The sequence below is a fragment of the Grampus griseus genome, assembly GCF_964374135.1.
Source record: "Grampus griseus genome assembly, chromosome: 2".
NCBI lineage: Eukaryota > Metazoa > Chordata > Mammalia > Artiodactyla > Delphinidae > Grampus > Grampus griseus.
The window spans coordinates 141,157,038-141,172,832 of record NC_139018.1 but is presented as its reverse complement, the minus strand read 5'-3'; the positions used below and the strand labels follow the sequence as shown (position 1 = coordinate 141,172,832).

Genomic DNA, 15,795 nt, shown 5'->3' with positions numbered 1-15,795 from the left:
GGAACCCTTCATCAAAACACGGTTTGTGAGGGCTTGATTCAGGAACTAGTGAAAGGGCTTTTGAAGTTTTTGAGCTGGGAACGCCAGGAATCAGATTTGTACTTGCTATTATTGCCCAAGGTAAAACAACAACAACCCCCCTCGCCCCCCCAAAAGAAAAAAACCAGGGCCAGGCTGAAGCTTTGGTTAGGGGCATCTCTACGCCCCCCCCCCAAGATAATCCCAAGGCATCTAGCAGCCTCTGTGGAATGTAGCTTGAAGGTCTAAAGGTTCCTCTATCTGAAGGTCCCTCCCTTTAATGTCGAGGAGAGGTGGGGCTATGGGTTCTTGGATTCCCAATAGCTACTCTGGCTGTCACCCAGTCCTCCTGGAGAGATAACCTTCTAGCTGAAGTGATTTATTTTTCCTCAAACTGTTTTTTAATATATCATTTTATCTAATATGATTTCTTATAATTCTTTAATAGTCTATTTTAATATCTTTGAATATTCTTTACAGTATGTCTTTACTGGTTTTGTTTTATAATCTTATTTCTATTAGTCTTTCTAAATTATTTGCTTTTTCAAAATGAAAATAGCAGGCTTTCTAATTATAAAAGAAAATTTTATTTCTTCTGAAAGGGGAATAAATGTATATATTCTTAGAAAAAATGTGGAAAAGTATACACCAAACCTAATAATTGTTGTTACCAGGATGCATGACTGGTTTACATTTACTTTATGGTTCTTTTGTAGTATTTGCTTTTTTCTCAGCCAAGTATTATATATTATTTTACAATAAAAAATAATTTTAAAAAGTAATAAAAGGTATATATAATTATTATAAAATGGACGAATCAAAGCTATAAATAAAATAACTCAAAAAAGATAAACCCTGCTTTCATTTTGTGTGTGTGTGTATATATATGTGTGTATATATATATAATTATATTGTAATAATATTTTGCATACTCTTCCTACTTACAAATATATTGTGGACATTTTCCACATTAAAAATATAGGCATTGGGGCTTCCTTGGTGGCGCAGTGGTTGAGAGTCCGCCTGCCGATGCAGGGGACACGGGTTCGCGCCCTGGTCCGGGAGGATCCCACATGCCGTGGAGCGGCTGGGCCCGTGAGCCATGGCCGCTGAGCCTGCGCGTCCGGAGCCTGTGCTCCACAATGGGAGAGGCCACAGCAGTGAGAGGCCCGCGTACCGCAAAAAAAAAAAAAAAAAAAAAAAAGGCATTGGGCTTCCCTGGTGGCACAGTGGTTGAGATTCCGCCTGCCAATACAGGGGGCACGGGTTCCAGCCCTGGGCTGGGAAGATCCCACATGCTGCGGAGCAACTAAGCCTGTGCGCCACAACTACTGATCCTGCGCTCTACAGCCCGCGAGCCACAATTACTGAAGCCTGCGTGCCACAATTACTGAAGCCTGTGTGCCACAACTACTGAAGCCCACGTGTCTAGAGCCCATGCTCTGCAACAAGAGAAGCCACTGCAATGAGAAGCCCGTGCACCACAATAAAGAGTAGCCCCCACTCACCACAACTAGAGAAAGCCTGCGCACAGCAACGAAGACCCAACGCAGCCAAAAATAAATTAATTAATTAATTAAAAAAGGTATCTACATCATTATTTTTAATACTTGCCAAAACTGAGTTGACAGTGTTGTGATTTATTTAAAGAATTCTATATTGGTAGGAATAGATTAATTTCAATTTTCTGCCAATATAGATAATGCTGTGGTGAAGATTCTTGTACATATATCTTTGCATAATTTATTCTTTCAAATTGTTTGCTTTTGATATTTTATTTGGCTTCCAATATTTTTATTGTATAGATAACTGGCAGTAACAGTGTTTTAAAAATGAAATTTTGATTAAGGTTTCAAAAAGCAATAGATGTAAAATTCTGAGATCAAATCACCACATGCAAACTTTTCAAGGAAATGGTCCAGAACCCAATTCATGCCCTCCACCAGTGGAAGAAAATAAAAAGGGATCAGAGTGAAGAAAAGAGGGTATTTGAGAGGGAGACTGGTGGAGCGATTTTTCTGGAGAGAGCTATTGTTGGACTGGATGGGGAGAGTTGGAAGCCCCACCCTCTATCCCCAAGCCCAGTGTGGGGTCTTCAAAGGGACCCTTCAGGTAGCTCGCTGTATTTCCTGCAAGTGGGCCAATGGTGGCCTGAGGAGAAAAGATTGGCTGCTTTGGTGGCAGAGCCAGGGGGAGTGGCTGCATTGGAATTGTCTGCACCCCAGAGTTTGCCAGGACCAAGGATGGAGCCTACATCCCAATATCCAGATGTGGGCCAGCAGGACGACAGAGCCAGCAAGGAGTCACCTAGATCCTGCCTGAGAGAACCAGCTGCATGGGTCAGGAGACCTTATTTGAGAAATCTTGGAGGTGGCCCACCAGGGCCTGGAGGAGGAGTGCAAGGGACCCCCTGGAATAGAGGGGTTCTCAGCCTGGTCATGGGAACTCCAGGGGAAAGGGCTTATCATGGTAAACCCTAGAGATATACAAAAGCTCAGAGAGACAGAGAGTGCTCTAAGCACCTGCCTGCCCCAGAGAGCCAGAAGCTAGCACCCACCCTCTGTGGCACCAACTCAGATAGGAGCTGTCTTATCACCTTAGCGCCTCCTGCCCCTGGCAAACAAACCAGCAGCTAAGGGAGGAGGTGTGGGAACAAGAGGCCGACCTCATCCCCTCCTTTCCCAGGGCAGACTTCCAGCTACAGAGGCCTCAGCTGGGGAGGGGAGAAGATTTTGATGCTGGCTAAACTAAGTTTGACTTTTTTAAAAATTTATTTATTTATTTATTTTCAGCTGCGTTGGGTCTTTGTTGCTGTGCGTGCGCACTTTCTCTAGTTGCGGTGAGCAACTCTTTGTTGCGGTGCACGGGCTTCTCATTGCGGTGGCTTCTCTTGTTGCAGAGCATGGGCTCTAGGCACGCAGGCTTCAGTAGCTGTGGTGCATGGGCCCAGTTGCTCCGCGGCATGTGGGATCTTCCTGGACCAGGGCTGGAACCCGTGTCCCCTGCATTGGCAGGCGGATTCTTAACCGCTGCACTACCAGGGAAGTCCTCTAAGTTTGACTTTTTAATTAACGTATTGGACTGTACATTCCCTTACTGAATGGAGACTATGCCTTCAAGCGACCCCAGGACTCTGTGTTACCTAAGAGGGAGCAGAAAGTCACGGGTGTGCTCGATTTTTATCCAGAGAGGGGAATAAATGAGTAAACGTTCAAGGAATAGTGGGAGAAAAAAAATTAAGTTGCATTTGACTACCTTCAGATTTGTGCTTATTCAAAAGACTCTGGGAAAAGCCCCTCAGGCCAGGTGGAAGGTGCACAGCCTGGGGACTCTCAGAAGTCCTCCTTCTCTGCGTGGCCTGCAGCCACCCCCCTGCCCTTGCTGTGACAGCCCCCAGCCCTCTATTCATGACCATACATCAGGCCCTCGGTGGAGCCACCGGACTCCAATCCCCACAGTAAATGAAGTAACTCAGGGGACAGCATGTAACCTCTCCTGGTGACACTTGAGCAGTCAGCAGTGGGCAGGTCTATATTTGGGCTTTCACTCATGAAAGGCCTGTTGCTATTTGCAGCCGGAGCCAGCTCGTGTTACCCTTGCCTTTGCTGCCCCACTTGTAGAAGCCTGGGCTAAAACAGGCAGGGGTAGCCCGCGGGGCACGCAGAGGTCACAGGGAGGGAAAGCCTGCTGAGCACGGATGCAGTTTTCTAGCAGTTATCCAGAGCCTCCGAGTTAAAAGAAGAATTTATGGATCCTTAAATTAACAGGCAAGTTTTTGGATAGGCATTCTTCAAATGCAAATTGTATATTAGAAGCTCAGTAACTTAGTACCAGAGTGTCAATGCAGTATCTTTCCTTTAGGTGGGAAGAGATATCATCTTAAATGACAGATGTGTACATTGCAATAAACAGTGCGAACATTTCCTGTGCCTTCTTGGAGCAAGGATTCAAGAATGTGGTGTTGGTATGGGACGTGAAAGCCTCAGATGCAGATAGAGAGAGGCTGGTGATTCTTGCAGTGTGTCTTTAGGGTATTTTTAGTACAGGGGTCCATTTGTTAGAACAGTTTGGAACCCTAAATGTTGATACCATTTGGCTATGGTATCGGGTTGATAAATACCTTTTATTTGAATCTGCGTGTGCATGCTGACAAATGATAATTTTATGCTTTGATTCAAATACTGAAAAACAGCTTTGTAATCAGTTTTCATCTGTTATGCATACCCCCTCCTCCTACAGAAAGTTTTCAGGTGTGGGCTGTGCTGATTTGAGCCATCTTGCAAAACTATACAGCTAACACTTTAAAGCAAGTTTCTTTAGCTGTGGCTGAGAAATTGCCAGGGGCTACATTGGTGAGCTTCTAAAATTGTAAGCAAAATTATGTTTGTGCCCTCATGGGCTCACTTTTGGGGAGAGAATTCACAGCTTTCAGTAGATTCTCAGGGATATCCATGACCCATAAAAGGTTAAAAAACTTTTTGGGAGGTGACCTTTCTAATTAAGCACAGGAACACACCTCCCATATAAGACTTAGGCAAAAGTCTTTTTTTTTTTTTGAAACTGTGGATCAATTGCATAGAGTAGAAGCTACCCAGCTAATATATTCGTTATAGACTTGATTTATTACATTTCTCTAAGCCTTGGCTTTACATTTATAAAATGAAAATTTATTGTTAATATTCCTTTCTCCCCCAATTGTGAACATTTTGTTAAGACATGGAAAGAGCCTGGATGTTGAGGGGAAAAGGGAGTGTCAACCGTGGGGTATGTTGCAATACTCCTCCTTTGCTACCCAGGTCCCAGACCAGTTTGTGTTGGTTTATTCACAGGGCAGATGCTGGCGTGGAAGAATTTGTTCTTATTAGCATCTGTGCTCAGTGGTTTCCAGTCTTCTTGCCTGTTTAACGCTTTGATTTAGTGTTTCACATTCCAGCAACAGGCTGAAAGAGTTTCTCAGGATGATTTATTGCTAACACAGAATTCTGGTTTTCTCCCTTTTGGAAGCACATGGAAATATAAGTGTTATTTTTGGCTGGGCTGCTCCTCAGCCCATAGGTGGTATGGTTTTGTGGGAAAATGGGTCCAGATGCAACTCTTTCCCTGCCTGGGTTGAGTCCAGCACTCAGAACGGCGCTGGATACTGAGTAGCCCCAGATCAATCCTTGTTAAATGACATCAGCCACAGTGAGCCATTTTTCCTCACAGGGACTCAGTTTTGCCATCGTAGAGTCAGGAAATTGAGTTATATGCTTTCCAAGGGACCCTCCATCCTTAGAATTCACATCTCTGCCCAGGTTCCTTGGAAGCTCTTGCTGTAAGAAGGGGTGATCTCATAGCCAGTGCCTGTGTCTGGATGTGAGGCTGCTCTGCTTTGGTGCCTTCTCCCATTTTCAGCTGTCTTCAAGGGACAGAATGATCCCACTGTGGCCACAGGTGATTCTACACTGCTCTGGTCGCTGTGGGTTTTCCCTTTCTGACCCCAGCCCTCCCCCTCCATGAGTGACCAGGTGGGAGACTTCTAACCTAGCCCAGGTGGGAGACGCTGAGGTCCTAGTAATAAAAACAATAATAGTAACAGTAACAACAATAACAGCAGCTAACATCTATTGAAGACTTACTTTGAGCCATGTACTGTGCTGAGCACTGTACACACATGTTATTTCCTCTGAATGCCAACTTTATGAGGTAGAAACTATTAATAAACCCATTACACGGACTCATGAAAGTAAGGCCTAGAGAGAGGATTTTCCCAGGGTTACACGGCTAGGAAGTAGCAGAGACAATGCAAACACAGGACTTTCTGAGTCCAGACCAAGGTGACCTCAAGGAGAGGTAAGGGGAGCGGGTAGAGGGATGTTACCTGGAGATTGAGGAGACAGAACCAGAATCAGAGTTAATTGGACATTAGTTAGATTTCAGGATGTCAAGGATGAGCTCCCGGTCTCTGATTTGGGTGCTGATGGGAGTGGGTTACTAATGGCTATTAGGAACGCAGTGGTCCTCCCCATGGTGGATGGGCGGGGAGCTCTCAGCAGGAAGAACAGCCTGAGCCAGGGCCTTGTGTGGGACTTACATGAAAGGATACTGAGAGAGGTCAGAAGGAACAGCAATGTCCACTGGAGAAGGCCAGGCTGTGTGGGGAGGTAGAACTAGGATATGAGGTGTGGGGGATAACTTCCCTGATACCCAGGGGAGTTGGGACTTGCCAGCAGTGGAGCCCTCAGAATGCAGGACATGTAGACTTTCCACATCCTCCTGGGCAAAGCAGCATGGTGCTGTGCTTACACTAGGCAGGGACTCTCCTGAGGAGAGCCATGGGGTGCACAGCCAGTGGACCATAAAGACAAAATGGTTTCAAGGAGGATTCCTGCCTACAAGGTGACACTCAGGTGTGAGGGAAACTGTGTGATTTTGGTCCATGTGACCAGAGCCTGTGCTTTAAGAGGGGGAGGTATCCTGGGGTCCCAGGACAGAGGCAAGTGGTGTCTCTGAGAAGCTGTGCACCAGCCCAGATGGGTCAATCACTTATTCACTTGTCCGGGGCCTCCTTTCCACCAGGAATCATGTCTTGTTCATTGGACCCCCAGCATCCAGCAGTCCTGTTCTCTCTCTTTTTTAAAAAAAAAGATTTATTTTATTATTTACTTAATTTATTTTTGGCTGCATCAGCTCTTAGGTGCGGCACACAGGATCTTTGTTGAGGCATGCAGGATCTTTTCTCTCTCTAGTTGTGGCACGTGGGCTCCAGAGCATGTGGGCTCTGTAGTTTGCTGCATGCGGGCTCCCTAGTTGAGGCGTGCAAGCTCCGTAGTTGTGGAGTGTGGACTTAGTTGCTCCGCGGCATGTGGGATCTTAGTTCCCTGACCAGGGATCAAACCCGCATCCCCTGCATTGGAAGGTGGATTCTCTACCATTGGACCACCAGGGAAGTTCCAGTCCTGTTCTCTTGAATCCACCTGAATCCACACCCCTCCAGGCCCATGAACAGTCAGGGCCGGTGTCAAGGATGATGCCCAGCGCCACAGCCTCTGAACATGGTGGGGTCACCTGTGATCTCTGTGTGAGTGCAGACTCCCAGGTCACTCCGTGTTGCCCCACAGCGTGCTGGGGCAGGACTTCTGAGACTCTGGCCTGACCAGGTGGGACCTGTAACACCCCTGGAGCAGAGAGAGCAGCCAGGAGCTAGGAGTGAATACAGAAGTGCTCTTAAGCTCGGAAGCTGCTGCTGCTGCAGGCCTGTAAGAAGCCCCTGGAAGTGTGACCCTCCCATCCTCTCAGCTTCTATTTCCAGTTCTAATTGCCCTCCATCTCATTCCCCTCCCCTGCCCCCATGATGTTGTACTAGAGCTCAAAGCAAATGTTCGTGGTGAGACACTACTTCTATGCAATGGGGTTCTTCTTCCCCCACCCCCAGCTTTATTGAGATATAGTTGACATATAACTTTAAGTAAGATTAAGGTATACATGTGATGATGTGATGCACATATTTATTGCAAAATAATTACCACAATAAGGTTAGTTACAGCCTCCATCACCTCACATAATTACCTTTCTTTTATGTGTGTGGTGAGAACGTTTAAGATCTACTCTCTTAATAAACAAATGGGACCTGATGAAACTTAAAAGCTTTTGCACAGCAAAGAAAACCATAAACAAGATGAAAAGACACCCCTCAGAATGGGAGAAAATATTTGCAAATGAAGCAACTGACAAAGGATTAATCTCCAAAATTTACAAGCAGCTCATGCAGCTCAATATCAAAAAAACAAACAACCCAATCCAAAAATGGGCAGAAGACCTAAATAGACATTTCTCCAAAGCAGATATACAGATTGCCAACAAACACATGAAAGAATGCTCAACATCATTAATCATTAGAGAAATGCAAATCAAAACTACAATGAGGTATCATCGCACACCGGTCAGAATGGCCATCGTCACAACATCTACAAACAATAAATGCTGGAGAGGGTGTGGAGAAAAGGGAACCCTCTTGCACTGTTGGTGGGAATGTAAATTGATACAGCTACTATGGAGAACAGTATGGAGGTTCCTTAAAACTAAAAATAGAACTACCATACGACCCAGAAATCCCACTACTGGGCGTATACCCTGAGAAAACCATAATTCAAAAAGAGTCATGTACCACAATGTTCACTGCAGCTCTATTTACAATAGTCAGGACATGGAAGCAACCTAAGTGTCCATCGACAGATGAATGGATAAAGAAGATGTGGCACATATATACAATGGAATATTACTCAGCCATAAAAAGAAATGAAATTGAGTTATTTGTAGTGAGGTGGATGGACCTAGAGTCTGTCATACAGAGTGAAGTAAGTCAGAAAGAGAAAAACAAATACCATATGCTTACACATATTTATGGAATCTAAAAAAAAAAAAGGTTCTGAAGAACCTAGGGGCAGGACAAGAATAAAGACACAGATTTAGAGAATGGACTTGAGGACACAGGGAGGGGGAAGGGTAAGCTGGGACGAAGTGAGAGAGTGGCATGGGCATATATACACTACCAAATGTAAAACAGATAGCTAGTGGGAAGCAGCCGCATAGCACAGGAAGATCAGCTCAGTGCTTTGTGACCACCTAGAGGGGTGGGATAGGGAGGGTGGGAGGGAGACGCAAGAGGGAGGAGATATGGGGATATATGTATATGTATAGCTGATTCACTTTGTTATAAAGCAGAAACTAATACACCATTGTAAAGCAATTATATCACAGAAAAAGCATACAGTAAGTGCTCAATATGTAGTAGCTACTACTAATATTGTGTTTACTGCTACTATTATTCTTTCTTTCTAGATTTTGTGTACCTCCATTAAAATAGTGGACCTCATAGTCTCTACATAATGAGTACTCTGTTTATTTTACTTAGTATCATACAGTAAGTCTTTCTCCAAGCTATCATTTGCTCTCCCTAATATTTTAAAGGCTACATTATATTCTACAGGGTGTACATTTCCTTCTTTACTTAACCATTCTCCTAATCATTAGCGCTTTACAATTTTTTTGGCTATTATAAAAAAAGGTTTTGGTGGACATTTTTACATAGAAATAATTTTTTCCACTGTATTTTTTTTTTTTTTTTTGGTATGCGGCCCTCTCACTTCTGTGGCCTCTCCCGTTGCGGAGCACAGGCTCCGGACACGCAGGGTCAGCGGCCATGGCTCACGGGCCCAGCCGCTTTGCGGCATGTGGGATCTTCCCGGACCGGGGCACGAACCCGTGTCCCACTGTGCCACCAGGGAAGCCCAGCATTTTTAAAGCTCTTGATCCATGCTGTCACACTTGTTTTCCAGAAAGGTGGGGCCGTGCATATTCTAACCAACAACATGTAAGAGTACTCACTTCACTGGACCCTTACTCAGCCTTGGGTATCAAAAGGCAAAATGGAATCGACTCATTTGTTCTCTGCTACTCATAAGGATGAACTATTTTCCAAATGTTTTTGTACAGGTAATATTATATGCAAAAGAAATTATTTTGTAAATTCTCATTGCTCAGTAACCTACTGAGATTTTTCTTTCCAATTAATTCATATAATTTGTTTAATAATAATTGCCTGAAACACTTGCTATTATTTTGCCTTTTGAGATTTTTAGGTTTTTTCAGGTCATTTGTTAGGTTTTTAGGTTTTTTCAGGTCATTTGTTAGTCAAATCAATTTATGTGTTCGTTTTTTTTTCATAATTTCTCCTGTCTCTTTTAAGCTTAGGAAACCCATCCTCCTGTAGAAAGCAAACCTTTCTTTACAGATTGTTTAAAGTGAAACTACAACTGAGCTGCTCAGATGATTTTTTGTTTTAAATTGTGAATAAGTTGAGCCCAATTTAATGACCATCTACTGCAACGACCTTCTCATAAATGGGGTTTTGTGTTCTAGGATCCAGCGTATCCACTAAGAACTGTCCAGGAAGAATCCTGCTTGTGCAGAAGTGCTGCCCAGAGCTACGATGGAGGGGGAAGCGGGAGAAGCACCAGGGCTGGGCAGGCCCGCTGCTTCCAAGGACTTCCACTTTCGTCACATGGATCTGTATGACTCTGAAGACAGACTGCAGATCTTCCCAGAAGAAGATACTCAGATGAGAAGAGAAGTAGTTCAAGCCGAAATGACCAATGAGCCAAGACAGCCCATGCAAGGGAAGGCTCAGAGAGACCTTGGAGAGGAAGTGGATGAACTTGTCCATCTATATGGACTTGAAGATGATCACGAATTAGGGGATGAGTTTATTGACAAAAGCACGCCCAGAATAGAGGTTTCAGAGTATCCTCCTTATATGATGATGGGGAGAGAGCCACTGAGGGAGCAGAGAGACTGGAGACTTAGTGGCGAGGCTGCGAAGGCTGAGGACCTGGGCTTCGGGGCATGGGGCTCGGCAGGCCACTGCCGGGACTTGCGGGAAGCCTATTGGTACACCCACGGCCATGCCAGTGAGGAGTATGAGTGCTACGTTATCCCAGAGGAGGAGGACGAGGAAGAAGCTGCCGATGTCTTCTGTGTCACTTGCAAAACTCCAATAAGAGCATCAGGGAAGGTTCTTGTTGAGCACAAGGAGCATGAGGTGACCCCGCTCGGTAAAGCACTGGAAAGTGCCAAGGTAAATAGATCGCCCTAGTCCTCGTTTCTCTGGATATTGCATTTGAATCTGAAGTATGTAGGCAGGGAATAAATCTAAAATGCCTTCTACAAAAGAGAGAGAGAGAGAGAACATAGCATTAATGTCTTCTTGGGATCCTTTGTTTGATAGGATGAAATTCACAAAAACATGTACAAATTGGAAAAGCAGATTATTGAGATGGAAAATTTTGCAAGTCACTTGGAGGAGGTTTTCATCACGGTGGAGGTAAGAGCACGCTTGATGACCCAGTCAGATACACATTGCTTCCATCAGCTGTGTCTGGTATGAGTTAAGGAATCTGTTCTCTTGGAACATATGGTGTCAGTACTGCTCCTCTTCCCTCACCCCTCTTTCTGCCCTCCCGTAGCACAGTGGGCATGCAGCTGTGGAAATGGTTACCTGGCAGCATTCCCTACTGAACTATTAGCTCTCATGGGCTGGGTCTTCGGTGTCTTTATAGCTCCGGTCCTACTACAAGGTGGGACTCTTTCATGGGCCAGCCTGATAAGGTATTGCAAGACACCCATCCTGTCATTGATAAGTGTTCCCCGGCTGTTACCTATTTCTCACAAGATCAATAAGTTTCTGTGCCTGTCACCAAACATGTCACGGTCCCCTGGGTGTGCCTAGTAGGTGTGAAGTCCACTGCTGTGATACCAGCATGCAACCTAGCCATCCAGATGAGGTAGCCCAGACATAAGGACCAGAGGACTTCCTGTGTCCCCTCTCTTCATGTGGATGCTCTCCTTCTATTAATGCAGCCTCAGATTGTATCAACAGGAGCAACTCATAGGAATGAACTAAGCCCTGGGCCCCCTTCCCGTGAAGCTAGACTTTCCTCCCCACTCCCAGTCTTAAAAGGGAGGGCAGCTATTCCACTAATTCTCTATGGAAGGCACAGAGAAGGGACAAGAAGCCCTTACATCTAAGCATAGGGTGGTGGGTGGTAGGAGGGCAAGTATACAACAGCCAGGACAGAACTCCCTACCCTCTGTACTGCCAGCTCACTCTCAGATCAGAGCAGCTTCACCCTCAGTGAGGACTCTAAGCTCTTCCTTTTACACTCAACACTGGTGGGGGTCACCTGCTGCTTTTCCCTCTCTTCCACCATTCTGAGCAAGTCTTAGAATGTGTACACAGTAGGTGCTCAGTAAATACTCCCTGAATGATTGATAAGAGCCTCTTCTTTGGAAATGTCTCTGTTATCTAATAAGGATGGTATAAATCAGAACCCACAGAGCTCTCCTGGGCTTCCAATCTAATTTACGGGGACCAGGATTTGATATGCTTTAATTAATGTTTCTTACCCACTGCCTTCCAGGATTAAGTACTGGCACAACCCTCTCTCTGCCTTCCTGCCTTTTCTCATCTATTAGGCAGCACCACCCGGCTTGTTCCCCTTCCCCTGCACCTTTTTCTTAGTTGATATGAGAATCTGGGTGATCCTGATGTTTGTATAGTCCAAGCATCAGGGAGTGGAGGTGAGTGTTACGAGATGTTGAGAGCTCAGGAGGGAAAGATAGGTGGGATTCTCCCAAGGCAGACATCTCCATGTTAAGGTCCAAAGTTCCAGTGGCAGGCTGACTCATCACTGGCAATCTTCCTGGTCGGTTGTCATGGTGATGGGAGGTGGCTAAAACAGAAGTGGGTGGGGTATGGGGAAGGGGACTGCAAAATGCGGCCAGCAGAGAAAGCAGTAATTCTTGTTAAGATTATTGCTGGGGTTCTAGCTGGAGACTCCTGGTCCTAGCTACCCTTTTGTCCACCTCAGCACTCTGGCAAGCAATGTTAAGACAACAGGGAGGGACTAAAACATCTCTGGATAGATACATTTTCATGCCCCAAATAACTCTGTAGTCAACATACATGCAGTGAAATGATGGCTGAGATCAACTATATCTTGCAGGAGAATTTTGGAAGACAAGAAAAAAACTTTGAGTCACATTACAATGAGATCTTGGAAACACTTGCTCAAAAATACGAAGAAAAAATACAAGCTCTAGGGGAGAAAAAGAAAGAGAAGCTGGAAGCCTTGTATGGACAGCTGGTCAGCTGTGGAGAAAATCTTGAAACCTGCAAAGAACTGATGGAAACAATAGAGGAGATGTGTCATGAAGAGAAAGTTGATTTCATTAAGGTCAGTAATGAAGTGAAATAATGAACTGCAATGACAAGTATGATTAGAGTAGGTTAGATTGTCCCCTCTCTGCCTGGAGATGCTGGAACCAACTTTCACGGTCAGCATCCATTTGATTCCACTGGATGTATCACCATGATGATACATCCTTCGTCTCTCTGCACAGCTTCGCCATGAGTAGCTAAGCAGGCTCATACACAGCTGACCCTTCCCTCCACCATTGCTTGGCTAACACCAGAGACTCATCACTGTCCTCTGTCCTGGTTACCCAGAGATCTGTGCCCTCATCGTGAAATGGGGCAAAAACAGTGCTCTGAGGGGACTTCCCCGGCAGTCCAGTGGTTAAGACTCCGCCTCCCAATGCAGGGGGCACGGGTTCGATCCCTGGTTGGGGAACTAAGATCCCACATGCCGCAGCCAAAAATTAAAACAAACAAAAACAAAACAAACAAAAAACAGTGCTCTGAAACTTTTCTGGCCATCTCAGACAGCCTCCTGGAGGTCTGGGGAGAAAGATCTCCAGGCTAAAAAGGCACCTCCTGTTTCCCAGTTACAAGTGCAGCCATTATACATCTCACTTCATAAGCTCAGACATGCCAAAAAAAAAAAAAAAAATCCATCTCTTGATACCCTTGAAATCCACTTCAGTTTGACCCCAAGTCCCCATGTAGCCAGACTGTGGGAATTTCAAGCTCAGAGCTGGGGTCTCCTTTCTTTACAAGGTCCCACAGGAATATGGGGCAGCAGTGGGGTCCAGTATGTGAGGGAGGGGCCCTCAGCCTCCAGAGCTTCCTAGTTACCAAATACAGCCTTTACATTGGCCATGCCACAGGGGTCCCTCCAAGCCCAACAGTGCCTCCTTCCTGCCGTGCTTGGGGTAGCCAGGGAGCCGTGACCCAAGCTGTACAGCAGGTGGGCAGACACCATCAGAGCCCTCAGTACTACTCAGACCTTTTGAACCAATGGTTCCTCAATATCACTGTAGCTTAGTGACATAATCCAGAATGTGGAGAAAGTGATATATATGAAGACGTTTTCTCTGTTATTTATGATGGTGAGAAATTGGAAACAACCAAAATGTCCAACAGTAGAGTGAATGATGGAGTTTCTATTCAATGAACTGTTACACAGTCTTTCAAATTGATGATCCAGAAGACCATCTGTAACCTGGAAAGTGCTCACATAATGTTAATGGGAAGAAACTATACAGGTGTCATAAGAGTCATTTTTCTTAGGGCTTGGGACATGGCTGATTTTTCTCTTTTACTCATTTCCAAGTTTTAACATGTTTATATTATTATATAATTTGAAAAAGAAATTTATTTCCAAATTCAATTCAATATTTTTTCTCTTTCTCCTTTTTAGGATGCTGTGGCTATGGCTGACAGGTAATACTTTTGTTCTGACATGTATTTTCTTTTTCTGTTCCTTTTACCTCTAGATATCCAACTAGATATCAGTTCCACTTGGTTATATGCTCCCAGTTTCAGCTTTTGTGTCTGCCCCTACGAGTAAATAGCACTGGCTTTGGAAGGACAGTATGGGATCACAAGGACCCTCTAGTACCAAATCTTAGAATCTCAGAGCTGGAAGGGAGCATATGATGAGGCCTAGCCTGCAAGCCCAGGGTCAGATTTCCTCTCTGAGCCCCTCCTTTCAGCAGGAGGAACAGAGATCATCCCCAGCATCCCCCAGCTGGGCCAGGGCCCAGACCGTGTGCTGCGGAAAGCATGCATGTTATAGAGTCAGACTGGAGTTTAGATCCTGCTACCCCCATGACCTTGGGCAAGTCCAACCAGTCTAGGACCCACCTTCCTTACCTACAAACAGGGATAGCTTTATGGGAATAAAATCAGACAATGTCTGTAAAGCAACACGAACACTGAAGCTTAATAATATAAGGGTTAAGAGCATGAGTTTTGGCAAAAGACAGACATGGTTACAAATTGTGCCTCTGCTACTTACAAACCCTGTGACGGCCAGGAGCATGAGCAGGAGACCCAGAGCCCCGGTCCATGGTCATCGACTTGAGGGCACTTGACCACGTGGAGAGGGAGCCCCAGAGGGGCTGTATGTCTTTGGGGCCTGGGGTGATGTGGGGTGGGAACTCCCAGGTCAGCATCGGAGGATCTTCCAGATGGTGTGGATCTGGGGCTCATAGGTGGACATCCTCCCGCCCCCTACCCTCTGACATGACCCCACCCCTTCTCCTCTCCTCAAAGGCGTAAACCAACCTGCCCATCCCCATGGGTGACCTCGTTGGTCAGTCACTGAAGCAGATGCCAGCAGGCAGCCCGCAGCATGTTAAAATAAGGAAATAAAAGTTCATCCAAGAGGCCCTCGTTGCTTATCACTAGTGACCCCCGAGGAGAATGCCCCTCCATTCTCGTTAGTGTGTCTTTTTATACTCACAGACTTGGAAAATTCCTGAAAACAAAAACAGATGTGGAAATCTCGGCGCAGCCTGAATTTGAAGACCAGACCTTGGACTTCTCTGATGTGGAGGAGCTTATGGGCGCCATTAACACCATCCCAGGTGCATATCTCACTTGTGTGCATACTTCACACCAGTTTCCCTGAGCTTTGAGTTAGAAACTTTGATGGCTAAAAAAAAATCATAAAGGTTTAGAAACAGGCATTTTCCCCCCACCAGCTGCATAAGCTTCATGGTTATGTCTTTATGACTTGTAAGGGTGAAAACAGAGGCTGACCTTCCTGGGGTAAATACCCACCCTCACTCTCCAGGGTGCCAACATCTGGCCCCAGAAACTCTAATTTACTCCAAGCAAGTACCCCAAATTTTATTTCCTCGACTGTTGTATTTATGTTCCTCCCAGGTGGCTGTTTTTAGCATAGGGTTAAGAGATGGGCTTTGGAATCCTATGGAGCTGGTGAGAATCCCAGCCCTGCTACTTCCTAGCTGTGTGACCCTGGACAACTTACCTAACCTCTCTGAGCCTTGGTTTCCTTGTCTGTAAAATGGACATAATCATGACTCATGGGG

At 45.4% G+C, this 15,795-nt stretch overlaps 1 protein-coding gene across 1 annotated transcript in view; it reads left to right on the top strand.

Moving 5' to 3' along the window:
• Nucleotides 1–3,645: 3,645 nt before the first annotated feature.
• Nucleotides 3,646–15,795, top strand: part of FSD2 (fibronectin type III and SPRY domain containing 2) — a 30,742-nt gene continuing 18,592 nt past the window's right edge. Inside the window, exons 1-6 of the mRNA XM_082648220.1 lie at nt 3,646–3,785; nt 9,919–10,633; nt 10,784–10,879; nt 12,561–12,791; nt 14,157–14,179; nt 15,206–15,327. Of these exons, the coding sequence (XP_082504346.1) occupies nt 9,989–10,633; nt 10,784–10,879; nt 12,561–12,791; nt 14,157–14,179; nt 15,206–15,327 (1,117 nt within the window). The 5' untranslated portion in view covers nt 3,646–3,785; nt 9,919–9,988. The remainder of the gene's footprint in view (nt 3,786–9,918; nt 10,634–10,783; nt 10,880–12,560; nt 12,792–14,156; nt 14,180–15,205; nt 15,328–15,795) is intronic.